At 54.9% G+C, this 25,600-nt stretch overlaps 1 protein-coding gene across 4 annotated transcripts in view; it reads left to right on the forward strand.

Moving 5' to 3' along the window:
* The window catches only part of EEFSEC (eukaryotic elongation factor, selenocysteine-tRNA specific), a 248,973-nt gene that overhangs the window by 186,974 nt on the left and 36,399 nt on the right, over positions 1-25,600 (forward strand). For all 4 annotated transcript variants that reach the window (XM_027049814.2, XM_027049815.2, XM_053218850.1 and 1 more), the window contains one exon: positions 14,006-14,162. In XM_027049814.2, the coding sequence (XP_026905615.2) occupies positions 14,006-14,162 (157 nt within the window). The remainder of the gene's footprint in view (positions 1-14,005; positions 14,163-25,600) is intronic.

Genomic DNA, 25,600 nt, shown 5'->3' on the forward strand with positions numbered 1-25,600 from the left:
CTCCTAGTGTGGAAACATGGGCTGGTCATGAGACTTCCCTGTGTCCGGAGAATTTCACAGCACTGCACCATGGGGTGAGAGTAGGTGAGCTGGGGGAGTGGATGAAGGTTCCGAGATCAGTGCTTGGCTCCTACTCTGTGTTTGCTGTCTTATTGTTATTAGTTTAGCCCTTAAAGTCCCAGAATGATATTCCAATCCTTTCCCCAGGACTTCTGTTCCTCTCTGAAGCACAGAGACCTCCCCCCTCCGCCGCCCCGGTCCCTGTCAGGAGGCAGCCAGGACTGCTGGAAGTGGCATGTTTGGGGAGGAAACTAAGAGCCAAGCTGGCTGCTGGGTGTGGTTGACAAGGGCAGGGAGTACCCAGTGCTGATCTTTTCCCAGCTGTGCTTGCCTGCCTCTGAAAAATTCCTAGACACATCACAGCTATCACCCGTCCCTAGGCATGTCTCTGTTCAAAGACATCTCCAGGAGGCCAAGCCCTCTTGAAAAGATGAAATCCAGTCTCCTGGGCAGGTTCTTCACCACCGTGGTGAACCAGTTCCCAGCCCTTGCTCCATGATGCTGGGCAAACTCATTGTGTCTACTCTGCAAAACCCAGTCAGCTTTCTGGGAGCTCGACTTGGGCCTCTGAGACATCCTCCGTTTACAACCGAGGAAGGCCCAGCCCTCTATAGATGTGTGTTGAATAAACGTTTTCCACCTGGACAGACTTAAGGCATACAGTCCTGGGCTCATTGCCTAAAACACGCTCTTCATTCATATATTCAGATGTTTTCCTCAGCTCCTGTGTATGCCGCGCACTGCGGGTACAGCAAGACAGAGTGCTTGTTCTCATGGGAGAGACTTGACAAGGAACAGTACCTTAGATGCCTTCAGGTAGTAGTAAGTTCTAGAAAGAAAGTGACAGAGTGAAGTAAATACACAATGCTGCGGACAGTGCATGGCCCATACAGGGGCCAGCCATCTGCCCTCCCCAGGTTTTCTCTTCCTTCTGTGCTCTGCTTCACTTGCTCACATCGAAAGATGGGTCAGGCTCCCTTCTAGATGTGGCCGTACTCATTACTGTTGTTTTGAGTGTCTGTAGCCTGTAGGACACAACCAAGCAACTGGTCTTGCCCCAAATCTAATCATCTTCAATAAGCTTGTTTTCTCTGGATACTTTTTTTTAGTTGCTGCAATCAAACACAATTTAATTAACTTACCACCAGTAAATGGCTTTCCTTTGCTTGACTAACAAATGAGCCACTTGGAAACTTACTTTGATTATAGTTTTATATCCTCTCTCTCTCTCTGTCTCTCTGTCTCTCTGTCTCTGTCTCTCTCTCTCTCTCTCTCTCTGTTGCTGTTTCGTGAAGAAATTCTGCTGTGATGAGATGTACTGCTTGAAGTCATCTCATTTTCTTTTTCTGTGAGCTGGGAATATTCTGATGTCAGTATATGCTGTATTTTATTAACACAGCCAGTAACAAACACAGAGCTTTGCCATGTGATTCGACAAAATAATAATCGACACCTCACTGAGCATTGTTGAAAGTGTGACATTTGAAGTCCACTTGTCCTGTTTTGACATGGCGCCTATGCACTGGTAATAAAAATGAATAAATAAAACATGTAGCCAGGTGAGACACTGTGGAGCCATCCCAGAGTTCCTGTACCCAGCAGCTCCTAGGTTTCTGTCACAACTGCTCAACTCTGCCACTGTGGCACAAAAGGAACAAGTAGGTGTGGTGAGGGGCCAGTAAAAGTTTATTTAGGGACACTGAAATTTACTTCTTATAGTTTTCATATGTCATGAAATGTTCTTCTTTTGATGTTTTTCAATCCATTAGAAAACAGAAAAAAACATTCTTAGCTTGAAGACCGTACAAAAACAGATACTGGGCAGAATTTGGGCCTCTAGCTATTTGTTCACGCTTGGTCTAAATGGTAAATATGACTCTTGAAACAGATTGAGCATCCTGCAAGGAAAATCTAATCACCATCTACAACCACAAGTACTCTACTCTCTCTGCATTCCTCAGGAACTCCTAGGACTCGAGGACTTGAGGACTCTCTGCATTCCTCAAGAACTCCTAGGAAGGGAGTTCAGGTTACTAGAAACACTCCAGGGGTCTCACCTGAAGGGGAGAAGAAGGGAAGTGAAGGTGTTCTAAAGGCCTAGCCTTTCTCAGGGGAGGACTTGGGGAAAGGAATTAGAGTATATGGTGGTGAGGGAGATGCTTAGTATCCTGTTTTCAGGTAAAAGTATAGAAATATGTATAAGATTATAAGCACAGAGAAAGGGGAAGAAGCTATGAATGGACCAGGAAAGTGTAGCACTTCCACACACACAAAGGAAAATCTGGAATGAATTTGATTAAACCAACAAAAATGAAGGAAACAAAAACATTGTTCATAAATAATGACAAAAACAGGAGGAATAAGAGTGTTAGTCATTACACTAAACGTGAATGGCCAATTTCTCCTCTGTAGTACAGAGTATGATAGATTGGATTAAAACACAAAACCCAGTAATATGCTATTTATAGGAAACATGCAATGGTAAACAAAGGTTAGGAATAAAAGGACGGACAGAGAAATGTCAGGAGACTGTGAACAAAAAGAAAGTATGAGTGGTCATGCTAATTTCAGACAAGCTAGAATTTAAGACAAAAATACTTACCAAGATAGAGAGAGATACCATGTAATGATAAAGGCATGGTTACAAACTTGCACCTGCCAAACATATAAAAACAAAATCTGTTAGAAATTCAAGGAGAACTTGGTTAAAAAAAAAAAAAGGAGTGATAATTATAGTGGGGCACAATAGAATGCAGGTTCCAGAATCGGACAGGCCCGCTAAACAACAGGTAAGGAAGGACACAGAGGTGTAACACAATTCCTACACTTGATTTCTAAATAGATAAAAACCCTTATATCCCTCAGACAGAGAAAATACCCTTTCTCCTTTTTTCTGTGGAACATGTACAAAACTGGGCATTCAGCAACAGTCACTCAAAAAACATTTGTGGAACACTTACCCTGTGCTGTTTTCAGGGCTGGGGGTATAACGGTAAATAAGAGCCAAATCCCTGTGCTTGTGGGCCTTAGATTCTAGTTGTACCTGTGGCCACAGAGAAAACGGTAGTAGATTTTCAAAAGTAGAAATCATGAACCATTAAAAGTAGAAATGAAGAATGGATATAGATATATGTTGTGTGTGTGTGTGTGCTCATTTGTTTATTCTTTCATACATTTGCTGCTTGGAAATTGGCAAGCAGTAGGTTGCTGTTCATTTGGTTAAGGCTGTTTCCCATACTGTTCTACAATGTAGAATCCCTTAGTAATCACTTTGTTCTTTTTCAGGTTTTTTTTGTTCTTTTGTTTTTTGGGTGTGTGTGTGTGTGTGTGTGTGTGTGTGTGTGTGTGTGGTTTGTTTTTTGTTTTGTTTTGTTTTGTTTTGTTGGTCCCTTGATTACATCGCAAAGAAAGTCCTAGATTCCTTTGAAGGTGACTTTAACACCCATCTCTTACATGCTGATCTGCTTTTTGAACAAGCAGAAAACAGGGCCAAGATAGATCCTTCCAGTATCAACAGTCTGTGACTAGGATCCAATTCATTTTTTTAATTGTATTTACTTTACCATCAGGTTCCTATTTATGGTGACTTTCATTTTCTCTCTAGGGTACCATGTGAAGTTTCTCTTTTAAGCGTCGGTATTTAAAGAAAACGGTTAGGTAAAGAATCTTTCTTTGCAGGTGTGCAAAGATCTGGTGAAACTAAAGGGTGGTGTTTCTAAGCTGGGATGGAGCTCCAGGGCCATGCTCCAAAGGTCCCTGTATCCCAGCCACGTGTGGATTTAAACCAGCTGCTCCTCTCTCAGTGAGCCAGGCTGAGTGTCACAGGCAACATGGCCTTTGTATGGAGGAGACATGTGCCTGGTCAGAGGGCCTACAGAGGGCCGCAGGAAGCAGGAGAGGGGCAAGGACTATGCTAAGGTGGGAGGAGGTGGTCTTGTACGGGAAAATTACAAAGAGTTAATGACCTTTGAGCTGTGCCTTGTGACTGGTCAGACTGGGAGGTGGAGGTCCCAGAGCCAGGCACTGTTTCTGCGGAGGCAGGGAAACAGGGCCCTCTGGCCCAGGGTGCCTGGCAGCTGGAGGACAGAAGGCAGCTCCAAGGTGTATGTGGGCCAACCACCAAAGCCACCAGCAGGTTGGGGCCTGGGGGAGGCTGAAGCTTCATTCAGATTGTGCTGGAGAAATCCTTTGAGTGGGGCCAGCCAGGGCAGCCTACAGACAGGTGTCCACATGAGGTCCCCAACCTTGTCCCCTGTCACCTAGCCTGCATTCCCAGATCCTGGGCACCCCAGGTTGAGTCGAGTAGTCTGGCCTGACGGAAGCCACTTACTCTCTGGGGCCCTGTTTCCTCATTTGTAACAATTGCATGGGAAAAGGTGGGGCCACCGAGGGCTCAGTGCCGAGGACGCGGAGTGCTGTGCACTTGGCCTGCCCTGCCATGGTCCACTTCACACCTCCGACTGCTGCCACACCCCAGGGGCCCTCCTCTCCTCCCTCCCTGCCCTAGCAGCCTGTGCACCTCCGCCCACATCACTCTCTGAGAAACTAAGGTGGTCCTGCCACTGCCTACTCAGAAATCTCTTTGGGCCCACCTTACACCTTAGCTACCCCAGCTGGCCTGCTACTAATTGTGAAGTGGGGTCCCAGGACGTGGCAGGTCGGGGAAGCAGCCACACAGGACCAAGAGGGTGCCTCCTTGAGACCAGGACTAGAGGAGAGGAGGGAGGAGAACGAAGTATGGCAATGTCTGCGGGCTGAGGCCTTGAGGGCCCAGGGACCTCGGGCTCCAGCCAAGGCCCCAGGGGATGCTGAACGGCCCTGAGTGGGTGTGAAACTTTGGGGGAGTCTCTTCCCCTCAGCACCCTTCCTGGAAAAATAGGGGCTATCCTCCCTACTCCATGGGCTGGTGGAAGGCGGGGAGACGAGTACATATAAAATGCCGAGTGCTGTTCCTGGCACACTAGGCCATTGTTAAGCAGTGGCTCTCCTTGCTGCTATTTACTTGGACTTTCCTCAGGCACAGATGCCTGGGTTCCCAACTCGGGTGGTGGCGAGACGCTGGTACCCGCACCTTTTCTGTGGTGGGATCAGGCCATGCATGCCGACTACCCTGGCTCTGGCACCCTGGCGCTGGATGGGGAAGGCCTTAGGGCTGGGCCAAGGAGCCTGTGGCATCAGCCCAACCAAGTGTAAACACACAGACGCCACCAGGGGCACTGGCTGGCTTTGAAGTCTAAAGTGCTGCTGCCTCCTGGCACTTGGCTCACCCCACGGTACTGCTGATGGCTTGTTCAATGTGCCCAGGGCACTGGAGAGTGTGCTGGCTGGGGTGCCGGCCGGCCCAGGCTCCCTGCAGTCCTTCCTGACCCGCCCTCGGAGGAAGCGGTGCTGTGGTCCACCTGGTCCCTTGGCCCACTCTGCTAACCCTTGCTCCGCTAGGCCCCTGTCCAGCAGGCTGAAGACTGTACTGGCTCCCAGGCCACTAAAGAGAACAGAGGTTCCCCCTGAACCAGAGGTCAGGAGGGCTCTTTCCTCAGGGAGAAGATCAGATAGTGAAGATCAGCCCTAGTTGTTCTGGCCTTGGCCCTGGCCCAAGCCCTTGGCCTCTCTCCTCCCTTCCAAACGGCAGCATCTGATAGTGGAGAATCTTGCTGGGCTATTGAGGTGCCTGTGAGCCTCCTCAGATTGAAGATTGCTTTTTTGCTTGAATATAGACACAGGGTCAAGGCAGCTCGACACAGTGGAAAGAGCTGGCACTGGCCTGGCTCAGCTTGGCCATAGATAGGACATTCTCTCCCCACCCCACCCCCGGAACCTGTCTCTTAGATGAGGAAGCTGTGGTGGAGTTGATGAGATCACGTGTGCTAAGGGCCAAGGGGGGGGGGGGGGCCTGGCACGAAGCAAGTGCTCACTAAAATGTGCGTCTCCTTTTTCCTCCATGAAAATACGGCTGCCTTTAGGAGTGGTGCCTTTGTACCTCCCTATGAGCTGTGGACAGACAGCTTTACCTGCATCAGTGCCTGTGATGGAGGACAGAAACAGAGAGGGAAGCTCAGTGGGGGTGCAGGGAAGTGGGTGGCAGGGCTTCTACAGATGAGCAAGTGCTCTGCCCAGTGGTGGGCAGGCCCTAGTTCTGAGGAAGCCAGCCCCGCTGGCCCAAGAGGTGGGGCAGAGGCGGGCAGGTTCCTCCTTGGGTGGGCGCCCTGGGGGCGCCTGCCCTGGGCCTCCTCACTGGGCCTCTGCAAATCACTTGACAAAAGGAGATGAATTGAAGGCCGCTTTCCTTTCCTGGGTTTGCACCAGGGGACTGCAGTGAGGTTGGTTGTCGCTCACACAAATCTTTCAGTCAGAAATCTTGCCTCTTCTCACAACAACTTTGGAGGCAGATAGGCTCACACTGTTTTCAAAGGGGAGGACACTTAAGGCTCAGAGGAGTGATGTGGTCTGCCCAGGGTCCCACCGTGGCTGGTGGAGGAGTGGCCCTACCTTGGGGGCCACCCCAGGGCCCCCATCTCCCCACCATACCAGGCCATGGCCCTGTACTGGGGAGGAAGAAAAGGCATCTTTTGGGCGAGATGTTTCTTATGCCAAGTAAGGATGGGTGTACCAGAATAGCATCGTCATCCCAGGGACGCTTGGGGAAGTTGTCGATCCTGGTGGCTGTCAAGTGCCCTGGGAGAATTACCACCCCGTGTGAGGACTGCATCGGGGATGCAGGCAACTTCTGAGTTCATCCCTTGCAGATCCCTTCCCTGGCTCTTGTCCTCAGCGAGGACCTCACTGTGAGGTGGAGGGTAAGAGGGAGAGAACCAGAGTCCCGAGAGCAGCCCCCGGTTAGATAACTCTCCATCTGTGGTCTCTGGATATGTCTTAGTTGTCCCTGCCAACACCAACACCCCTAATCCCCAAAACAGCCCTTTCAGAGGAAGAAACTAAGGGTCAGGGAAGTCCCTTGCCCCAGGTCATGGGCACAGAGCTGAAAGAAGCAGCCCGGACTCAAACCTTCCCAACCCCTTCTCTTGCCTCAGCCCTCCTCACAGCCAATGGAGCGAGCGACTCGGGTCCCCACTGCACGGCAGGCTGCCCTTCTTTTCTTGGTGCCACTTCTCCAATTTGAATTAGAATAGTCGCTTCGGAACTTGGGCAGTTCCCAAGCCTCATCCTGGGAACTGGGCCCCGAGAGACACGCACATGTAATGACATAATTATGTGCACTGGCAGCCAGGTTCCCGCACAGGGGCTGGGGACAGTGGGGACTTGCCCGGCACGTAAGCAAGGGCCTGGGCTTCCATACGCAACCAGTGAGTGCTCTTTGGGAAGTCACCCTCTGATGACTGACGGCTAATAAACGAAGCGAAGTATTCATGCAAACAGTGAAAGTCCCCACTTCGGGCTAGTGTTGTAACCGTGCTGGCCCAGGTTCAGCATTGTTCCCAAGGAGTAAGTCCCACATGCATTGCCTTTGGTTTGACGTCACGATGATTGATTTCAAAATGAAAAGCCTCCAACTGTCCTCTGAAGATTTTTCCCTGCTGGATGTTCAGGTGTCTAATCTCTGAGGTCTTTCTCCTTTAGCTGGAAGAGTCTATAATTTGGAGACGAGCCAACCACTGGGCACACACACATATTTCAAAGACAGACAGGGCCGAGAAAAGGCATGTCCTCTAGCCCCCCTGCCCTTTAACACCCAGGACAAATGATGACCCCTGGTCTTCCGGAAGCTCCCCAGAGATATCGGCCTCACTGCCTCCAGCAGGAAAGGCTATCGTCCCTCTCTCTAACGAGACTTTTCATGAGATTTCTTACAGCAGACATTTGTGAGTCCCCTCTTACCACGTCTACCCCCAGTAATATCTGGAGAGCTTACATTCTGGGGATGCAGAGATGCACTTCGGCCAGCTCCTGCCTTCCCCTACCATCCCTCTTCCAATTGGGACAGCCGGTGCAGTCAAGCTGCTGCTGGGCCAAGACCCTCACACAGGCTTTGTCCCGGCCTGCTCCCAATGCAGCCTTCTGCCTGGGGCTCAGTGACCAGCAGGGGGCCATGGAAGAGTGCCGTGGTCTGTCAGCAATGTCTGCTCGCATCTGCATGTGGCAGCCAGTGGGGCGGGGGACACAGGCCCCGTACCTGCCCCCCCTGCCTTCCTGTGTATCGTGCAGTGGGGAGGGTCCTGAGGGAGGAAGACACCCTGCCCAGGGAGCGTGGGGGTGGCAGAGGCCAGGCCAGTGCCAACTCTGTGTAAACCTGCCATAGCTCTCTTACCTCACTTTGTGGATGAGCAGCTAAGGCCTGTAGGGGTTAGGCCACGGGCCAGAGGCTCCGAGACCACAAGACCAGGGCTTTGAGCCCAAGCAAGCTGGCTCCAGAGCCCAGGCTCCGGCCCACTGCACGAGCAGAAGCTCAGCCTTCCCTCTGGAATTGGCCCTTCTGTGCAGAGAGTCAAGAGCCATGTTGGACAATAGCATTTGAGTCTGTTCTTAGCTGTTGCTTCTAGCTGAGCACCTCCTCCTCCCATCTTCCCTCGCCTGGTCCCCATCCCCTTAACCTTCTTTCTTCGTCTCTTCTGGTCTCCAGTGCGCCCGTGCTCCTAAATGTGGCCTGTATTGGAATTCACCAGAAGGGTAACTGGCCTCTTGGCCTCATAACCATAGCTAGAGGAAAGCTTACCATCCTCCAGCCTCATTTTATGGATGAGGAGCCGAGAATCCCTGGAGGGTCAGCAGCTTGTCTCACTGGCCTTCAGTACATTCTGGACCTGGCAGCCTCCACCCCGGGTTGGCCCCAGAGCCGACCAGAAGCACCTCACAGCCACACAGCCCTCCCTCCCAAGGCACTGAGTCCACTGGGCTGGCAGATCTTCCTTTGACAGGTGCTCAGGCCCCACCTCACTTCCTGCCTGGAGTGGCCAGGCTCCATCTGTCTTTACTCCTTGTCCTTGGGGTCGGCTTCTCCGGTGGCTTGGCGTTTTTAGGAGCTGGGACAGGCAGGGGTAGGGCTACCCTGCTGCCCCAGGGCTGAATTTGCCAGCTTGGGCCCAGGCAATCATGGCATGGCTCGGGGGAGCCCAGAGAATGGGAATGCCATGGCCGGGCCCATTCGCTGCTGCCAAACATCCACCTCTTCTGCTCTCATGCCGTGGAGGTGACGGCAGGGAAAGCTGGAATGTGTGACTTTGGGCCAGTCATTTCACTTTGCTAAATCCCTACTTGGCTTTTCGGAAGAATAACTAATGGTGTGGAGGCGTCTCTTCCAGAGCATGGCCAAGGACAGTTTGTGGCTCTCATCTGCTGAGGGTGCTGGGTCGGGGACAGAGGAGGTGCAGAGGGCTGGACAGTCTGAGGGGAGAGGAGGTTGCTGCCAGCTCCTCTCGCTGTCCTGGCAGCTTGTGTCCATAGTGCCAGACTGGGCCATCTTCCAGCTCCTGGAAGGATCCACTCAGGCTGCTGGAAATGATAGTGTGGACCATCGGGGAGGTGGGGTGGTGCGTCAGCTTTTCTCAGACCACAAGGTGTTCCTGGCAATATGCTGAAGGCCGGCCTCCTCACCCGCACTGCCTGACCCCTACAAGTGGAATTGAAGACACAGAAGTTAGTAGGAGGGACATTACACCTAATCAGTGCTATTATGCCTTCTGGCCAAGCCATAAAACAGGAGAACAGGAATGACCAGGGCCCTGCCTTTGAACTTGAATCCTTTCTAAACTGCCACTCCAGCCCAGGGAGACCACGAGGCAGCAAGCAAGAGGGAGCCCCTTGGGCCCCTCCTCGGAGGGTCAGAAAAAGCCCATTCGCTCCTCACCTTATCCCGGATGCTTAAAAAAATATTGTGGTAATGTAGGTCAGTGAACTGACCGGCACCACACACCGGCAGGATTACAGGGCCCGCCAGCCCGCACGCTGGCCCACTCGGCCAGATGAGAACATAAACAAGAAGTGCCGGGAGCCCTCAGCTTCCCTGGCCCTAGGCTTTTGTTTATGTAGCACTTAAACCAACTTTGGGGTCGTTGCAGTCTGCCATGAAGGCCCCGAAGCTTTTTGAAGTTCCCCTGAAGTTAATAAAATTAGTCTGCCCTCGTTGCGAGCCTTGGGAGGGGGTGGGAGATGGGTTCTCCGCTGTGTCTGTGGCATTTAGCTTTTTAAGTTAATATTCTATAACCCAAAGAAAGGAAGAGGCGGGGGAGAAGGCCCAATAAAAAGTCTTGTGAAATGCCTTTTTGCTTATAGGTAGCATGCCTGCCACCCCAGGGCCCTGGTCACCACGAAGCCCCGCCACCAGGCCCGTTGGAGAGCCTGCTGTGCTCCGGTGCGAGGGATGGCCTGTACTGGGGCGGAAGGGGACCTAGGTGCAAGGCGGGGCTGTGGGCTCCCTCTAATGAAATGTACCCCCAGCCGCAAGTCCACTTGAGTGATTTACTTTTGTGCCCAAAGAGCCAAGAGTCCCCTTCTGTCAGCAGTATCTCCCTCCCCACTTGCATATCACGTGCATATTTACTGGGACCTGTCATGGGCCAGGGCCCTGCAGGGCAGAACTCCCAGTCTGTCTCGTGAGGGACACAGACAGGCCAGCTGCCAGTGATGAGACAGAGCGGCCAGGCCTCAGGACAGGAGGTTCCTGCCGTGTGGGGAGGCTGTCTGAAGGAAGGCTTGTCCAAACTGAGCCCGGGAGGACTGGGGGAAGTCTGGGGTGGGTACGGTTGAGGAGAGGGGGGAGGGGTGATAGACATGTTCATTATATTCATAGGCTTGATTGTGGTAATGTTTTCATGGGTGTATACATATCTCTAAAATCATCAGGTTACATACCTAAAATGTGTACGTGCTTTTATAGATCAGTTATGCGTCGATGAAGTGTTAAAAAATGAAAGACCACAGGCAGGACTGAGCATTGCAGACGTACCAACAACCACAGTTAGATACGTTTAACATTGACTCAGGCATTCGGGGAGCATATAGCAAGGCTTGTTGATGTGCAGGGAATGCAGCTGTGGAGAAGAGAGACATGTTTCTGCTCTCATGGACCCGTGTTCCGCTTGGGAGGAAGAAACAAGTAACGGACAGGGGCACCTGGGTGGCTCCGTCAGTTGCGCGTCCACCTCTTGATTCTGGCTCAGGTCATGATATGGTCGGGATATCGAGCCCCGCGTCAGGCGCTGAGCTGAGCGTGGAGCCTGCTTGGGATTACGAAAAGCTTGACTGGGGCCCTTGCAGGCACCAGGGCCCTGCCCAGAGACAGGGACACCCTGTAGCCAGTGAGCCGTCCAGAGGCAATGGAATGGAGGAAAGAATATAATTACCCTCCACAAGGATATACATGAGCCCCTGGAGGCAGGAGCTTGGATTTGCCCCCGGTGACACACCTGGCACATGGTAGGCTCTCAGTAAATATTTGTAGGAAGAAAGGACGAACATTGTTAGGAATTGGGTGTGAATTTTCTGCCTGGATTGCCTGTTGGGGCCCTGTGGTGCCTTTTATAAGGTGGTTCTCTAGGTAGGTTGTAAGCTCCTGGTGCAAGGACTGTGCCTTTTCTCTGACTGTGTCATTTCTCGCCCAGCCATGGGGCCCAGGACAGGTCTTGGGTCTCAGCTGGCCCTGTCTCATGGGCTAGCAAGGGCCTGGGACCCACTCGTCCTGCCCAGAGTGCCCCCGGGGCTGAAGATCCCGGCGGGCATCTTCAGCACGGGCTCTGCAAAGGCCCGGTATACTTGGCTTTGAACTTCCACCATGCCACTGGCCCTGGTGACTGCAGTTCCCTCAGATCTCGCCTCTGACTGCCCTGAAGTAGGAATGAAAACCCCTTGCAGACAAGGGTGCCCCGGGGCTCAGTGGGGCCCCCTGATGCCTCTGTTACAGGCTGCGGTGCTCTGAGGCACTTTCTTCTAACAACTGGTGGCCTCTGAGTAGTGCAGGCCGAGCTTAGGACAGGAGGTGGCACTGAGCACCTTCAGTCATGGGGCACACAGAACAGCTAGTCCAGAGTCAGTTCGGCTAACCATCCTGGCTGCCGAACATGATAGGTAGCCCTGCCTCCCAGGCCCCGGGCAGGCTGGGAACAGACTTCTACGTACAGGCCGCTCTGGTGGGTGTGGAGGCAGAGGTCCTGGGAGCCGCGAAGCCTGGGAAAGCATTTGGGGCTGCTGACATCCGCTCACCCTCGCTCCCCGTGTCCTGCAGCTCCCAGGAGCCACCTCCGTTCAGTTCACCCTGTGGTACCCACAAACAGGGCAGAGCCCATGGCAGGCCCGCCCACGGGAGAGCTCTGCCGGGGCTGAGTCCTGAAGGACGAGGAGGAGTTCATGTGTGGGAATGAGATTTGTGAATTATAAAGGGTTGTGCAAGTGGAAATGATTATTCTTATCGTTATTTGTATCCGATTCATCCATCACCGGGGAGAGGAGGAATTCAAGTACCTTTTATCTGGCGCTATGAATCAAATAGAATAGGATATGTTTTTCTAAAAGGGTTTTAGGGTAAATGGGACAGTTTCTGCCTTTCAAAACAATCCATCTGGGGCCCTTGGCCAAATCTTGGTGTCTTGGGCAGAAGTGAGAGGTTTCTGAGGTTGAGGACAGCCCGGCCCATGGGGGTCCCCCATGAGTCTCGGCCTCAGGAGGAGAACACGTGGAGGCTGCAGGCCCCACCGCTGGCAGCACTCCAGCCTCCATGCTGCTGCCCGGGCTGACGCCTGCTCAGACTCAACCCTGGTCCCCAGAAGCACCCAAGCCGGTGCACAGGGCCTGGAGAGCAAGAAGAAGCCTCCCCCATTTGCTCTGTGGCACCTGTGTGGGACCCAGCATGCCGGACGCCAGGTCAAGCACGGGCCCTGCTCTGAAGTAGCAGCAAATCTCAAGAAGAAGCTCATTAGCCCGTTTGAGGTCATCTGGGGGAGGGTCTAGTCTTCAACATGCACACACACACATACACATGTCCCTCTTTCTCTCTTTTACACAGAGGCCTGGCACATTCTTGGCACAGGCCCTGGAAAGGAGCCAGGAAGGGCAGAGGAGGCCACAGGAGGGGAGAGTGACACTTCAGCCTTCCCCGCACTCAGTCCCCTGGGGAGAGGTTCAAGGTGAACACAGCTCTTGCTGAAATCAGGGCTGTACTAGGTCGGCTTTTCATGCACGTGTGTGTCCCTTCTGTGGCCTGGGCCTCCACAAAGAGTGAGGGGGCACAGGCTGGGCAGCGCAGGGCCTGGCCACGGCCAGCAGGGAGACAGGGAAGCTGGGGCCTCTCCTGGGGTTGGGGCAAGAGGGCATCACAGAGAAGAGGCGGCGGGGTGTGGTGTAGGTAGATGTGGGCCAGGCCAGGAAGGGGCCCTGAGCAGAGTGAGTAAAGCCTTGGCTGAAATGCATATGTGTTTAGCGGGATGGGGCGGCAGAGACCAAGTTCTCGGACACTCCTTGTGGGAGGGGAAACCGGAGAGAGGGTGAGGCAAGTTCTAGAAAACCTTGCTGCAGACTCAAGTGTGGATGTCATCCTCTTGACGTGGGGAGTCTGAGCAAGCTTTCATGAGGAGAGTGCCGCTAGCCACCATTAGACAGGTGCTTGGAGACAGGCAGGGCACAGTGGCCATGCAGAGGCTGGTACGGGCAGGGAGGTTGTGGGTTCTGAGCTCAGTCTGCCCTGGGAGCTCTGTGACCTGGGACGGATGGCCTAACTCTGCTATGCCTCCAGTTCTACATCTGTGAAGTGGGGAAACAGTGCCTCCCTCCCATTGCTGCCGTGTGCTACGCGTGAGCCACACAAAGCTCTCACGGCCAGCTTGCCGGCAGCCGAAGCTCAGCGGTGGTCAGTGGTGGTGATGAGGGCTGGTTGCCACGTGACTCCAAGTGCGTTCCTTTGTCGGCGAGACAGATCACCCCAGGGCCGGGTAGGGACAGCGGCAGTCCCAGGCACCTCCAGCACACACTGATTGTCTCTCTGGGGCCGGGTATGTGGGGACAGGTGATAGACGACCACAGCGTGATTGGCCGCTCCCTGTTCAAAAAGGAGACCAACATACAGCTCTTCGTGGGCCTCAAGGTGCACCTGTCCACTGGGGAGCTGGGGGTCATCAACAGCGCCTTCGGCCAGAGCGGCAAGTTCAAGATCCACATCCCTGGTGAGTGCAGTGACTTCCTCCCACTGGCAGGCACCATGCAGGCATGGAGAGACAGCAGAGACGGTGCACGGACAGTGCCCCTTGGCTCAGGATGTTCAGCCTGCCTGAGCTGATACACGGGGCCCAGCCCACTCGGCCTCATGGCCTTTGGTCCCCTGTGGCTGAAGAGCCGGGATGGGTCCTGGAGGGGCTTGGCATGGAGTTAGCCTCTGGGTAGAGCCAAGGTCAAGGTCTGAGTCTGAGCTCCTGCTGCACCGTTACCATATAGGGGTGACCTTGAATGTATTACCTGGCTTGTCTGTGAAGTATGGTACCCGTACTGATCTGACAGTTGCTTTGAAGGAAAAGTTGGTGACAGAGACCACCAGGAGCCTGGAACGCTGCCCCAGTAGCCAGAATGTGAGTTGCCACCTCCTTTTTTGCCCCGTGGAGACCAGTAGGTGCGGAGGCTCTGTGCAACCTGAATTGGGGCTTGTCCATGGCGGGATCAAGGGTGTGCATTTGCTCTTGGGAATAGAGCCCTTGGATTTCTTTAGTTCGGCCCTCCATCCCATCACTCCTGCGCGTACCCCACACCCGTATTCTTGAGGTCCCGCTGCACACCCGGCAGGCTGCCATGGTCATGGGAGGGGGTAGGTGGGAATGCACTGAATGAGTATTGACTGTGCCTCACAGAAAAATAAAGGAGGGTGAGGGGGAGAATCACTGTGTGTGCCTCTGGACAGGGCAATTAGGGAAGATCTCTCTGAGGCGAGAACAGTTGAGTAGGGGCCTGACCAAAGGGAAGGAGGGAGCCCCACTGACACCAAGGGAAAGAACGTTCGTGGAGAGAGGGGATATGTACGAAGGCCCTGACTTGAGGACTGCTTGTTTGGCACAAGCTGGGAGGTGTGTGGGATGTCACTTTTCTTCCCCAGCAGTACGTTACACCAGTTTTCAGACATGCAACAGAGTTGAAGGATTTTACAGAGAAACCCCGACTTCGCATCAGCATGTTGCTGTACCCTGCGTATCTGCAGGGCTCTGGGTTTTACTCTGTGAGGGTTGGAAAGCCACGGGGAGGTTCAGATCAAGTCAGCAACACGATGTTGGTGTAGAGCTTCTTGAGTGACATCTTCAGGTGGGGTGGTGCCCTGGCCAAGTTCCCTGGCAGCTCGCCAGGTGAAGTCAGCACCCTCTGCTCTCCTGAGAGCCTGGCCAAGGGCCCTTGCCTCCCTAGTCCTTCCTCGAGCCTAGAGGGTCATGTGTGGGATTTGCCCTCGCATGAGGAAGAGCAGTGGGCACCGGAGGCCTGCTTCCCTGTGGCACTCGGATCTGCTGTTTGCACCCCGAGGTCTCCGTCAAGGTGGGGCTCAGCTCCATCACAGTGGGACATACTCCCTTGGGGCAGGCAAAGTGACCATGATACCAGGCTTTAAGCTCCTGTCCTGTCCTCTCCACTGCTCCTGGTCATTACCTCAGCCCAACCAGGGTCCACAGTGTCCTGCTCTGGGTTCCAAGAAACACACACAGGGCATGAGCTGGGCAGGCCAAGGTCCAGACCTCACTTCCCAGGTCTTTGGGCCTGTCCCTGTGGGGGCTCACTGGGAAGGAGGGGTACAGGGCACTGGGAGGGCAGGAAGGGAGCTGCCTGGAGTTGGGGGGGATTGCACCCCGGAGCACTCACCCCTCCCCCGGTGGCAGGGGCCTGCTGGTCCAGACGAGGGAAGGCCAGCACCGTCTGTTTCCTTTTTTGGGGGGTCATGCTGACCTTCCCCTCAACCCCCTTCCCCTATCCCAAGGCAAACTCCGAGTTGGGGTGTTCTCAGAACAGGCCAGAGTACAAGAGGAGGCTTGTTTGGGGGCTCTGGGTACTGGGGTGGGAGTACAGGGAGGGAGACACAGTGCCGCGGCTTCAGTCAACTCAAGTTCACATTCCTTTGTTAGATCAGTGTTGCCTTTTTAATAGGTCTGCTTCCTGTTTGTGGCTTTTAAGCTTTTTATTAAATATAACTGGTCAGATTCCTTCATCCCCGCCCCCCCAACTCCACACCCCCCTCCTGCTTGTCTTTTCCTGCCGATTCCTCCCATGAAGAATTACTTTTAACCTTTTTGAAGTTCATTAATTGTGAAAGACTCTTCAGCGAACCCGAGACACCCAGTGCCAGGTGGAGGAGGAGGGGCGCTGCCGGCTGCAGGCTGGAAGTGCCGGCCGTGGAGGCCCGGGGTCATGGCCCTGCACAGCCCAAGCCTCCCAGAGCTGGAGCAGCCCAGGGGAGCTGTCCCAGCCCACAGGTTGTGGGGGAGCTGGGGTCAAATGTGGCCCATGGCCCTTGGTGCTAGCTCCACAGGGCAACACAGTGGGGGGAGGCCAACTGAAGATCTTTGGGTGTCTTCCCATCAGCCCCTGACCTCTAGGCCTGCCTGCTCCCTGGGGCCTCTGAACTCGGGTGGCAAGGCCAGATCCCGACAGGGCCAAGCAGGTGTTGAACAGAACAAGTGGCAGGCAAGAGACAGGGTGGCGGGGGCTGTGCCATTCAGGTCTCTTGCTATATGCCCAGTAATCAAATTGTATCTAATTTAATGTTTATGTAAAACTTATGGCTAAAAATTTTAAACTGTCCAAACTAAACAAAACCTACCTTTTGGCTGGGTTTGGCCCACGGTGACTTGTAACTCCTACTGGAATTTCAAGATGGACACTTGGTCCTCAAGTTCACAAGCCAAAGGTGAACCCTAATATGGAAACGGTGTTTTACGGAGCCATAGACACCGGCCTCTGAGAAAAGGGTCCTGACACTAGGCCTGTTGCTTCCCCCGGGAAATGCTCCCCAAAATCTGTGGGGCTAGTGAGACAGTCCCATCCTGACACCCGAGGAGCTATCCCAGGTCTTGGAGGAGGCCTCGAGGTCAGAAAGCCCCACATGTATGCAGCTGCTCCCTTCAAACAAGTGGCCTCATTGTAAGTCCTGGGAGGCTGAGAGGCCCTGTGAGATGAGCTGGGAGCCCACCGGGTCACCTTACTGCAAAGAGAGTAGGTGGAGGGCTTTGCGGGCAGAGATGAGGACCCTGCTGAGGATCCTGTCCGTGCTTCCCAGGTGCTGCTTCAGTACCCGGTGCGTCCTCGTGGAGCCAGGCTGGTTGCCTCTGTCTCCACGTAGGCCTCGGGAGCAGAGGGGCAGAGCGCCCTGAACATGGTCTCAGTGGGAAGTCCCTGCCTGCCCCACCAGCCCCAAGACAGGCGCCAGGGCTTTGGAGAGCTGGCGCCACGGGGCCCACACATGGTGGGAGAGACCCTTGTGCTGGGCGGCCTGGCCCAGGCTGCCATGGCCCGCCCTGGTGAGTGCTGTCCTGCTGTTCCCGCCCTCCACGCCGTACCAGTGTCCCAGTACCAGCTCCGGCTCTGAGAGGCAGCCTGGGGCGGGTGGGGAAGCTGGGACCATAGCTGCCCCCCCCCCAACCCCATATACCCCACTCTGTGGGGTAAATGACTTCTGCCAGAAAAGAGTCAAGTGAGGGGAGAAAGGCACTGTCCCTCATGACAGCCATGAGCCACTTACGCTAGGGGAGGAGGTAAACATACACACGCAACTTTATCTCCTGAAACAATGCCTCAGACACCGGCAATTGCCTAGTAGGTTGATAAGTGTACCTTGGTAGAATGTGGCAAGCTTTTTGGGTGGCCCATCTCCCACAGGGTACTCCTGGACCCACCAGTCTGGGGAGGAGTGTGTGTGGTTTGTGCTAGCAGTATGGGCAGGGATGGCCCACGGTACACGTGCAGCTTATGGCCTTGTGACTGCAGAGCCCTGGGCCCCAAGTACTGCTGGTGTGATGTGCATCACTGCCCCTAGTCGAGTGACCGCACAACTCACGAGTCACAGAGCTCTGAGCAGACACGTGCCTTGGAAAAGCCAGAGCAGCAGCGATTGAGAACCGCAACCACTGGCGGCCACAGCGAGGGCCTTGTCCTCTCCACGGGCCTGCCCTACCTGCCCCGCTGAGACCACCCCGCCTCGTACATGTCAGGAAGTCGACCCAGACTGGGGCAGCCAGGCTCTCCCTCAGTCCCCGAAACAGAGGTCTCGGGTCCTGCTAATAATTCGCATTTAGGGTCACCGGATTTAGGTGATCTTTGATACCCTTTCAACTATTACTAATCACAACCAAATGGACCATAGGCACATGAGAAAAGAAAAACAAATGCGTGGCATTGTACTTGTAGTGAGAACCCAGAAGAACACTCCCATGGCATCGGAGTGTCGCCGATTCACAGATGAGGAAACTGAGGCTTGGTGGGTAAGCAATGCAGCTTGCCCAGTGTCGCTCCGTAGGAAGCGTCAGAGCTGGGATTGAACCCACAACACCCCTCTGCTGCCCACTGCCCACAACGCCCCCTGAGCCTTGGCTCCTCCCATGCAGGGCTAGTGGGGAGGTGAGGAAGCACAGCTCTGGCCCTCTGGCCCTGTGTGGGAGAAGGGGTCTGTCGTAGTCATTCTGCTGGGCGGGCCCTTGGGCAGAGGGCCTGAGAGATGGGACGGGGGGGGGGGGGGGGGCTGCTGTGTGGCCCCCAGCAAGGTGGTGGCACTTCTAGAGAACCACTGCCTGCTCGCCTCCAATGGGTGTTCCGAGGAGGGTCCCTAAGCCACGCTGGCTTCAGCTTCTGTCCCCTGAAACCAGCCACAGGTGTTCGGGTCTTTGGCATACCATCCCAATTCACGACAGGGGCTGGCTTTCCACGGAATAAGAAATGCTGGTTGCACAATGAATGAAATGAAGGAATTCAGTGGGACAGACTGGACTGGGATGAACAAACGGTTGGACTCGGGCCTGTGGGGGCCACAGAGCCTGGGGCCTAGTATGCCGCGGGCCTCCCCAGAAACTCCTCCAAAGCAGGCAGGCACCAGCATCATCAGACCCTCCTCGGCCCAGCAATTCCTTGTGACATGGCTTTGGGGGTTCTGGTGCTTTAAAGAGGATTTGAGAGAGGGTACCAGTCTGCCTAGCTCTGCAAACTTCAGGGGAGGCTCAGGGCTGGGGATGCAGAGACCCACTGGACAGAGTCCTGCCCCACGGCACGTCCCTGTGGAAGAGACGGAAGCCCAGACCAGCAGTTTGCAGTCACCATGGTGGGTGTCCCTAAGGGCACATGGCCAGGAAACAGGGCAGGGAGAGTGACCATGCTGAGGGAAGGAAAAGGCAAATTTCCCAGAGAGGTTGCTGTCCAGGCAGGGATTGAGAGGGAAGAGGAGAAGGAGGTGAGTGGAGAGAACTGGAATCAGATGTGTGGTGTTCTCTAGAACCCTGTGGCCAGTGGGAGGGGCTGTGGATGGGGGAGTGCCTGCTCTGGGCGCCATTTTTTGCACCCATACGCTGGCTGTGGGAATACTCCCCTCACCTCCTGCCAGGGCCTCGTTCCTCTCTCTTTGCCTGGACCACTCTGCAGACCCAAACCAGAGCCCTCCTCTGGAGCTGCACGTGACTCCAGACCACCCACTTGGTGCTCCTCTCTGGCACTGCCCAGAGCACTTGTGCAAGAGGAGGCCAGGGCTGAAGGGATGGAGTCCCTCTGTTTCTTCCCCAGTCCACAGATGGGGAAACTGAGGCCCCTTGATCACAGGGCCTGGCAGCTAGTAAGAGCCCAGAGTCTCCTCCTGCCTCTACAGCCCCCAGGGAGATGCACAGTGGCCACCAGGAGCGAGGGGTGCAGAGGCCCTACCAGCTGGCTCTTTTCTCAGAAACTCTTTCCTTCAGGGCTCTTTCCCAGGCCTCCATTCAGGCAGACTGCCCGAGCACCCACATGCCAAAACGACCTCCCTTTGTGTCCCAGGACTCCAGGGGTAGCCCTGCACCTCCATTTGTCTGTCTCTCATCGGCTGTTTATCAGGCCCTTCAGGTGCCAGGCCCTGTTCAAGTCCTGGAATGTGTCAGAGGGGAGGGAGGTCCTGGATGTTAGCTGTGGAAGGAAAGTCCCCGGGTGCCCCGTCGGAGGCTGAGTACTGGGCAGGGCAGCGCCACCTCTTCTGCATCACCGGCTCTCTATGCCCGGTCGGCCCAGGAGGATAGGTGGACCAGGCCAGGGCTGCAGGTGCTGTAGGCCCAGTTCCTCGGAAAGTCCCTGGGCACAGCACAGGGCATGACCTGCAGAGACAGGCAGCCCCTTCTGATTTTGGCAGGCCACCCCCAGTCGGAGCTTCAGCCCCTTGGTGCTAAGACCAAGGAAAACTTCTGATTTCCAAGAAGGGAATGGGGATTAGACCACTAATCCCTGCCCACGGTAGCTGACCCGTCACAAGGGTCTCTGTGAATGGTGGCCGGGGTTGTGTGTTGCTCTCACCCACCAGGCCCCTGTCCTCACTGGGGGTCCCACGTGTCCACCGAGGGCCCCAGCCCCATGGCAGAGCAGGGAGAGTTAACCTCTCTCAAGCTGAGATGGGCTCTGCTACCAGGACCCCTCCCCTTGATTGATCCTGGAAGGCACTTTGCATTTGGTGACAAGCAAGGATTATACATTTCCCTTCTGATTGAGAACAGAGTCCCTTGGCCTGAGCAGGTAATTGGTGAAACACTAGATGCATGGCCTCTAAGAGCTGTTCAGGGATGTTGTCTGAAGCCAGATGGGCCAGCAGCCAGCAGGAGTGGGGTCACTTAGGAGTCTGCAGCATGGGGACCCACGGCAGGGATAGCAGCCATCCAGGAAAGCAGCGAGCGGCAGGCAGGGCCCATAGCAGGGATAATGGTAGCAGTGGCACAGATGGTGGCCACTCTGGAGCCCTCGCTTTGCACCAAGGAGTGCGTCCTCACGTAGGCAGACCACTGCATCCTCCCGGCAGCCTAGGGAGGCGGGCCTGACAGCACCCACACTTCACAGAGGAGGGACCCAAACCAGCAGGGAGCCCAAGCAGCTTTCCTGAGGTCACGTGGCAGGAGGAGGTGGCTGGGGCTGAGCCCAGTGGTGGCCAGGGCACACACTGAACCACAACACACCCCACTGTTCAAGCTCAGAGACAGCCAGCTGGCCAGGACGTGGACATTGGCACAAGCTCACTGTACCTTTGTCTGGTTCTCTACTGGTACCTTCTCTGTATCAGGAGCAGTGCGGGGTGTTCTGGGCACGTAGGCTCCAAGAGGACACGGACCTGCTCTGGGAGTCCATAGCCAGTCATTCATCCACTCAGCAATGAGTGTTTGAGCCCCTCTTATGTGTCATCCCTGGGCTAGGCTCTAGAAGGACCACAGTGACAAAAGCCCACGTGACCCCTGTTCTCATGGGGCTTGCAGCATGGTTAGTGTGGGGGGTCTTCTGTGGCTGCTGTACAAGAACCATAGGCTGGGTGGCCAAAACCAGGACCACTTATCCCCTCCATTCTGGAGGCTGGTAGTCCAAGATCGAGATGTCAGCAGGGCTGGTTTCTTTAGCAGCCCCTCTCCTTGGCTTGCAGATGGCCATGTTCTCCCTGTCTCTTTCATGTGGCTGTCCCTGTTTGCATGTCTCTGTCCTAAGTCCCTTTTCTTTTTTCTCTTTTTTTTTTTTTTTTTTTTTTTTGAGAGAGAGTGAGAGTGAGCAGGGGAAGGGCAGAGAGAGAGAGGGAGACACAGAATCCGAAGCAGGCTCCAGGCTCTGAGCCGTGAACACAGAGCCCAATGCAGGGCTCAAACTCACAGACTGTGAGATCATGACCTGAACCGAAGTTGGACGCTCAACTGACTGAGCCACCCAGGCACCCCAATAAGTCCCTTTTCTTATAAGGACACTGGCCAGATTGGATTAGGGTGCCCCCATATGACTTCATTTTACCTTAGTCACCTCCTTTAAGGCCCTGTCTCCAAATACAGTCACATCCTGAGGTGCAGGGCGTTAGGACTACAACAGGTGAATCTGAGGCACACAAGTCAGCCCACAGCAGCTGGGAAAACGAACGCATCTCCCAAGCCTCATCAGGCTGTGCAGGGAAGGTGCATGGTGCTCTGAGAGTACAAAGCAAGACTGACTCCATCTGGGGTTAGGAAGGCTTCCTGGGGCAGTGGCATGATACTAGGCCCTGGAGGATGAATAGGAGTCCTTCGAGCAGAGTAGGGGGAGTGTCCCAGGCAAGGAGGTACCCGAGTGGAGCTCTGAGGCAGAAAAGATCGGCACCTGTGGGGGTAATGGCCCAGGAAACCGGTGGGTGATGGGAGTGAGGATGGGCGGGAGCTGCCATGTGGGATCTGGCGAGGCCCAGGAGGCTGCTCATCTCTACCCTAGTGCAGAGAGGAATTGTTGGGGGCCTGTAGCAGGACATGACATCAGATTTCCATCGCAGAAGATGGCTTGAGGCAGTGCACGAAAAGTTATCTTCCCACCAACCCTGGGAAGGAGTATTGTCACCCCCAACTCACAGATGAGGCTCAAAGAGCCATGCCCCACACCACGCAGCTCCCACCCCACCACATGCTCTTCCCAAGGCCCCGAGCTGCATTCACAGCCGTGTGTTGGAGACATGGACAGCAGTGAACCAGCAGTGACCCTCTGGTGATGCCAAGGCATGCCTCTCAGAGGGGTTTGCAAAGTGCCATGGGGCCATGGGGGGACTGCCCCCAAAGGACATGAGCAAGCTGAGCAGATGCAGGGAGATGGCATCAGAGACATGGGCAGGAGCCACGGTAGGAGTTTGGGTCTGTGGGAATCCACCAGAGGAAGGTCTTAAGTGAAAGACTAACTCGATTTGATCTGCATTTTTAAAGCGATCCCTCTGGAGAATGGTTTGAGGAAGGCCACGGGGAAAGCAGGGAGGCAGAGGGCTGCTGCAGTGCACAAGTGACTGTGAGACCTGTGTCACGTGCATGGGAATCTAGAAAGGCTTCCCGGAGGAGGTGGATACTGGAACAGACTCCTGACTTCATCAGAGGACTTCCCCAGGCCAACCACAAGGAAAGAAGCCTGTGCTCAGAAACCTGAGTCTTCAGGCGCATTTGAGGATTGCAGCAGGGAGAACAGCAGGAAGGGTGACAAGCCAGGGTCACAGAGTGCCTCGCGGGCCAGCCCTGGCTCATGGAGTCAAGTCTGCAGGTCCCAAGGTTCCCCTCTGGGGGAGGGGAGATGGCTCGGAGGGAATACAGCTGGAAGCCCAAGTCCAGTGAGAAAGTACTGCTACATGGGGCAGAGGGCTGTGGATGGAGGTGGCTGGTAGGCAGGGTGCCAGGTGAGCCCATCTCAGCTATCCCAGATGGCAGCCACAGCTCTTGGCACCTCCCTAGGGTGTCACTGCCCCGTTCTCACCGTGTCCTGAAGAATGGGCACAGGTCTGCACACAGCAGAAGGATAGGTCCTCAGCCCATGCTGCCCAGACATTGCTGCTGGCCCTGAGTGTTGGCACAGGCATGGACCCACACCCCCAGCGTGGATTCTCCCCCTGCGAGGACGCTGCAAAACTGAAGCACCATGGACCAGTCCTCGGCCCCAAATCGAGGACTTGGGACCAAGTGCTTGTTTATGTCCTTGTTATGCCCTGGCTCCATCAAGTACCAAAGAAAGCCGGCGGTACGGGAAGATCCCCTCGTCCTGGCGCCTCCCCCCATCAGGAAGGCAAGGCAGCCCCATGCCGGCTGCTCTTCTATGGGCCTGCCCCTATGGGAGCTGGCTGGCAGCTCAGGCAAGCTCTGGAAACAGACCTGTGCCTCCAGCTGCCTGCATTTGCATGCCTGACGGTCCTTCCACCTTCGGCTGGGAGAGCTGGGCTAAGGACTTCCTGTGGTGCAAATGTCATGCAATTTAAAGTGTCCGAGTGTGGCCCTGCTGCCGTAGGGCTGGGCCAGGATGGTGCCACGCAGCCCAGGCTCCGGTCCCCTCTCCAGCTGTAGCAGGTCATGGCGGATGGTGTGGGAAGTGCCTCCAGTATGAACAAAAATCAGTGAAGTTTTCTGCATTTCATTTGTAAGAAAGAAGGGTTCCAGAATCAGCCATCTGTGTTGTAGACCGTGATCCCTGGATGCAGTAGGTCAGCTGAGGCATCCGGGGCAGCTCACTGCCTTCAGAGCCTCCATTTTCAGTTGATGAATGGGGTTAACGATGCAATCTTGGGGGGCTGTGAGGATTAGGCTGGTGTACAAAGATGCCCTGATCTGCCTGCCGCGTGCTGGCACCCAGGCCCGGAAGCACGGGCCCCTCCACGTGGGGGCTTTGAGGCTGAGGCTGCCACATCCCAGCAGGCAGCCGCCACTCAGCTCCACACGGGTGGTTCTGGGCTGCAGCACGGCCACCATGCGATCGGATCTTCCCATTTTCCAAGAGAGACTGAGGATATAGGTTTTTACTTGAAATCCTCAGTTCTCCGGTGGGGTTACCATGTCTAGCCTCTGTTGCGGCCAAGCCCTTGATGTGCTGCCTCTTCATCCTCCTGCAGCCCCCAGCCCATTTCCCGGAAGGGTACACTGAGGCTTGGAGGAGCTAGATGACCTGCCCAGCAGACCCCAGAGTCCCCAGGTAGAAGTAGGCAGTTCTCACGGCCACCGTTTCGTGGAGAGCCTTCTGGAAAGCCAGCAAAGGAAAAAAGTGAAACCTTGCCTTGGTGCCAAAGGGAGGGGCCGCAAGAAGTCCTGAGGTTGTGGGTATTGTCATGTTCCCAAAAATAAGCCCTCGCACAATAGGCTATTAGGTTGCGCGCTCCCTCTGGGGTTTGAAATGAAACTGGTTTTCTTTTCCTTTAAAATGTGCTCTCCGCACCCACCCACCCAGTTGCAACTGTAGACTCTGTTTGGCGCGGAATCTCGGGCAACCTCAGTGACCTGTCCTTGGGATTTCATCAGAGTTCTTAGCCGGCCGCCTCCAGAGTAGCCCCTGCCAGGACCAGATTGACTTTTACTGAAAGACACTGGCAGGGCTGGGGTTTGTGCATGCCTGGCATTTCCTGCCCCCTCTAGGAGGTGGAAACAGGGTACATTCAAAGAACAAGAGCTTTGGAGGCGGCCAGACCTGAGTTGGAATCCTGGCTAGAGTAGTCACCTTTCTGGGCCCCGGTGTCTTCATCTATAAGAAGGATTATTTCGAGGGTTTTCCCGACCACCCTTCTGAATACTTTCAACCACGTGGAAAAGCTGGAAGACTGGTTTATTGAACACGCATAGTCCCTTGGATTTCAGTTGTGAACGTGTTGTCACGTTAGCCTGCTGTGTGAGTGCTGGGCCATTTGAATGATAGCTGTGGAACAGCAGTGACACCGGCATACCTCAGTGCGTGCCCCCAAGAACAAAGGCCTCCTCCCGTGTAGCCACAACATGATTCTCTCTCGAGAAACTGGATGTCCGTCTAGGACACAGTCCACTTTCAGACTAACCCAGTGGTCCCGATACTGTCTTTCAAAACTTCTCCCTGACAGAGGATTCACACCCTGCATTTGGTTGTCGTGTCTCCTACGGGTTTTTGAAGAGTCCAGGTCGGGTGTCTCCCACATACACTCTTTGGGCCAGTCTGCTCTTTCCTC

Source organism: Acinonyx jubatus, chromosome A2, assembly GCF_027475565.1.
Source record: "Acinonyx jubatus isolate Ajub_Pintada_27869175 chromosome A2, VMU_Ajub_asm_v1.0, whole genome shotgun sequence".
Lineage (NCBI taxonomy): Eukaryota > Metazoa > Chordata > Mammalia > Carnivora > Felidae > Acinonyx > Acinonyx jubatus.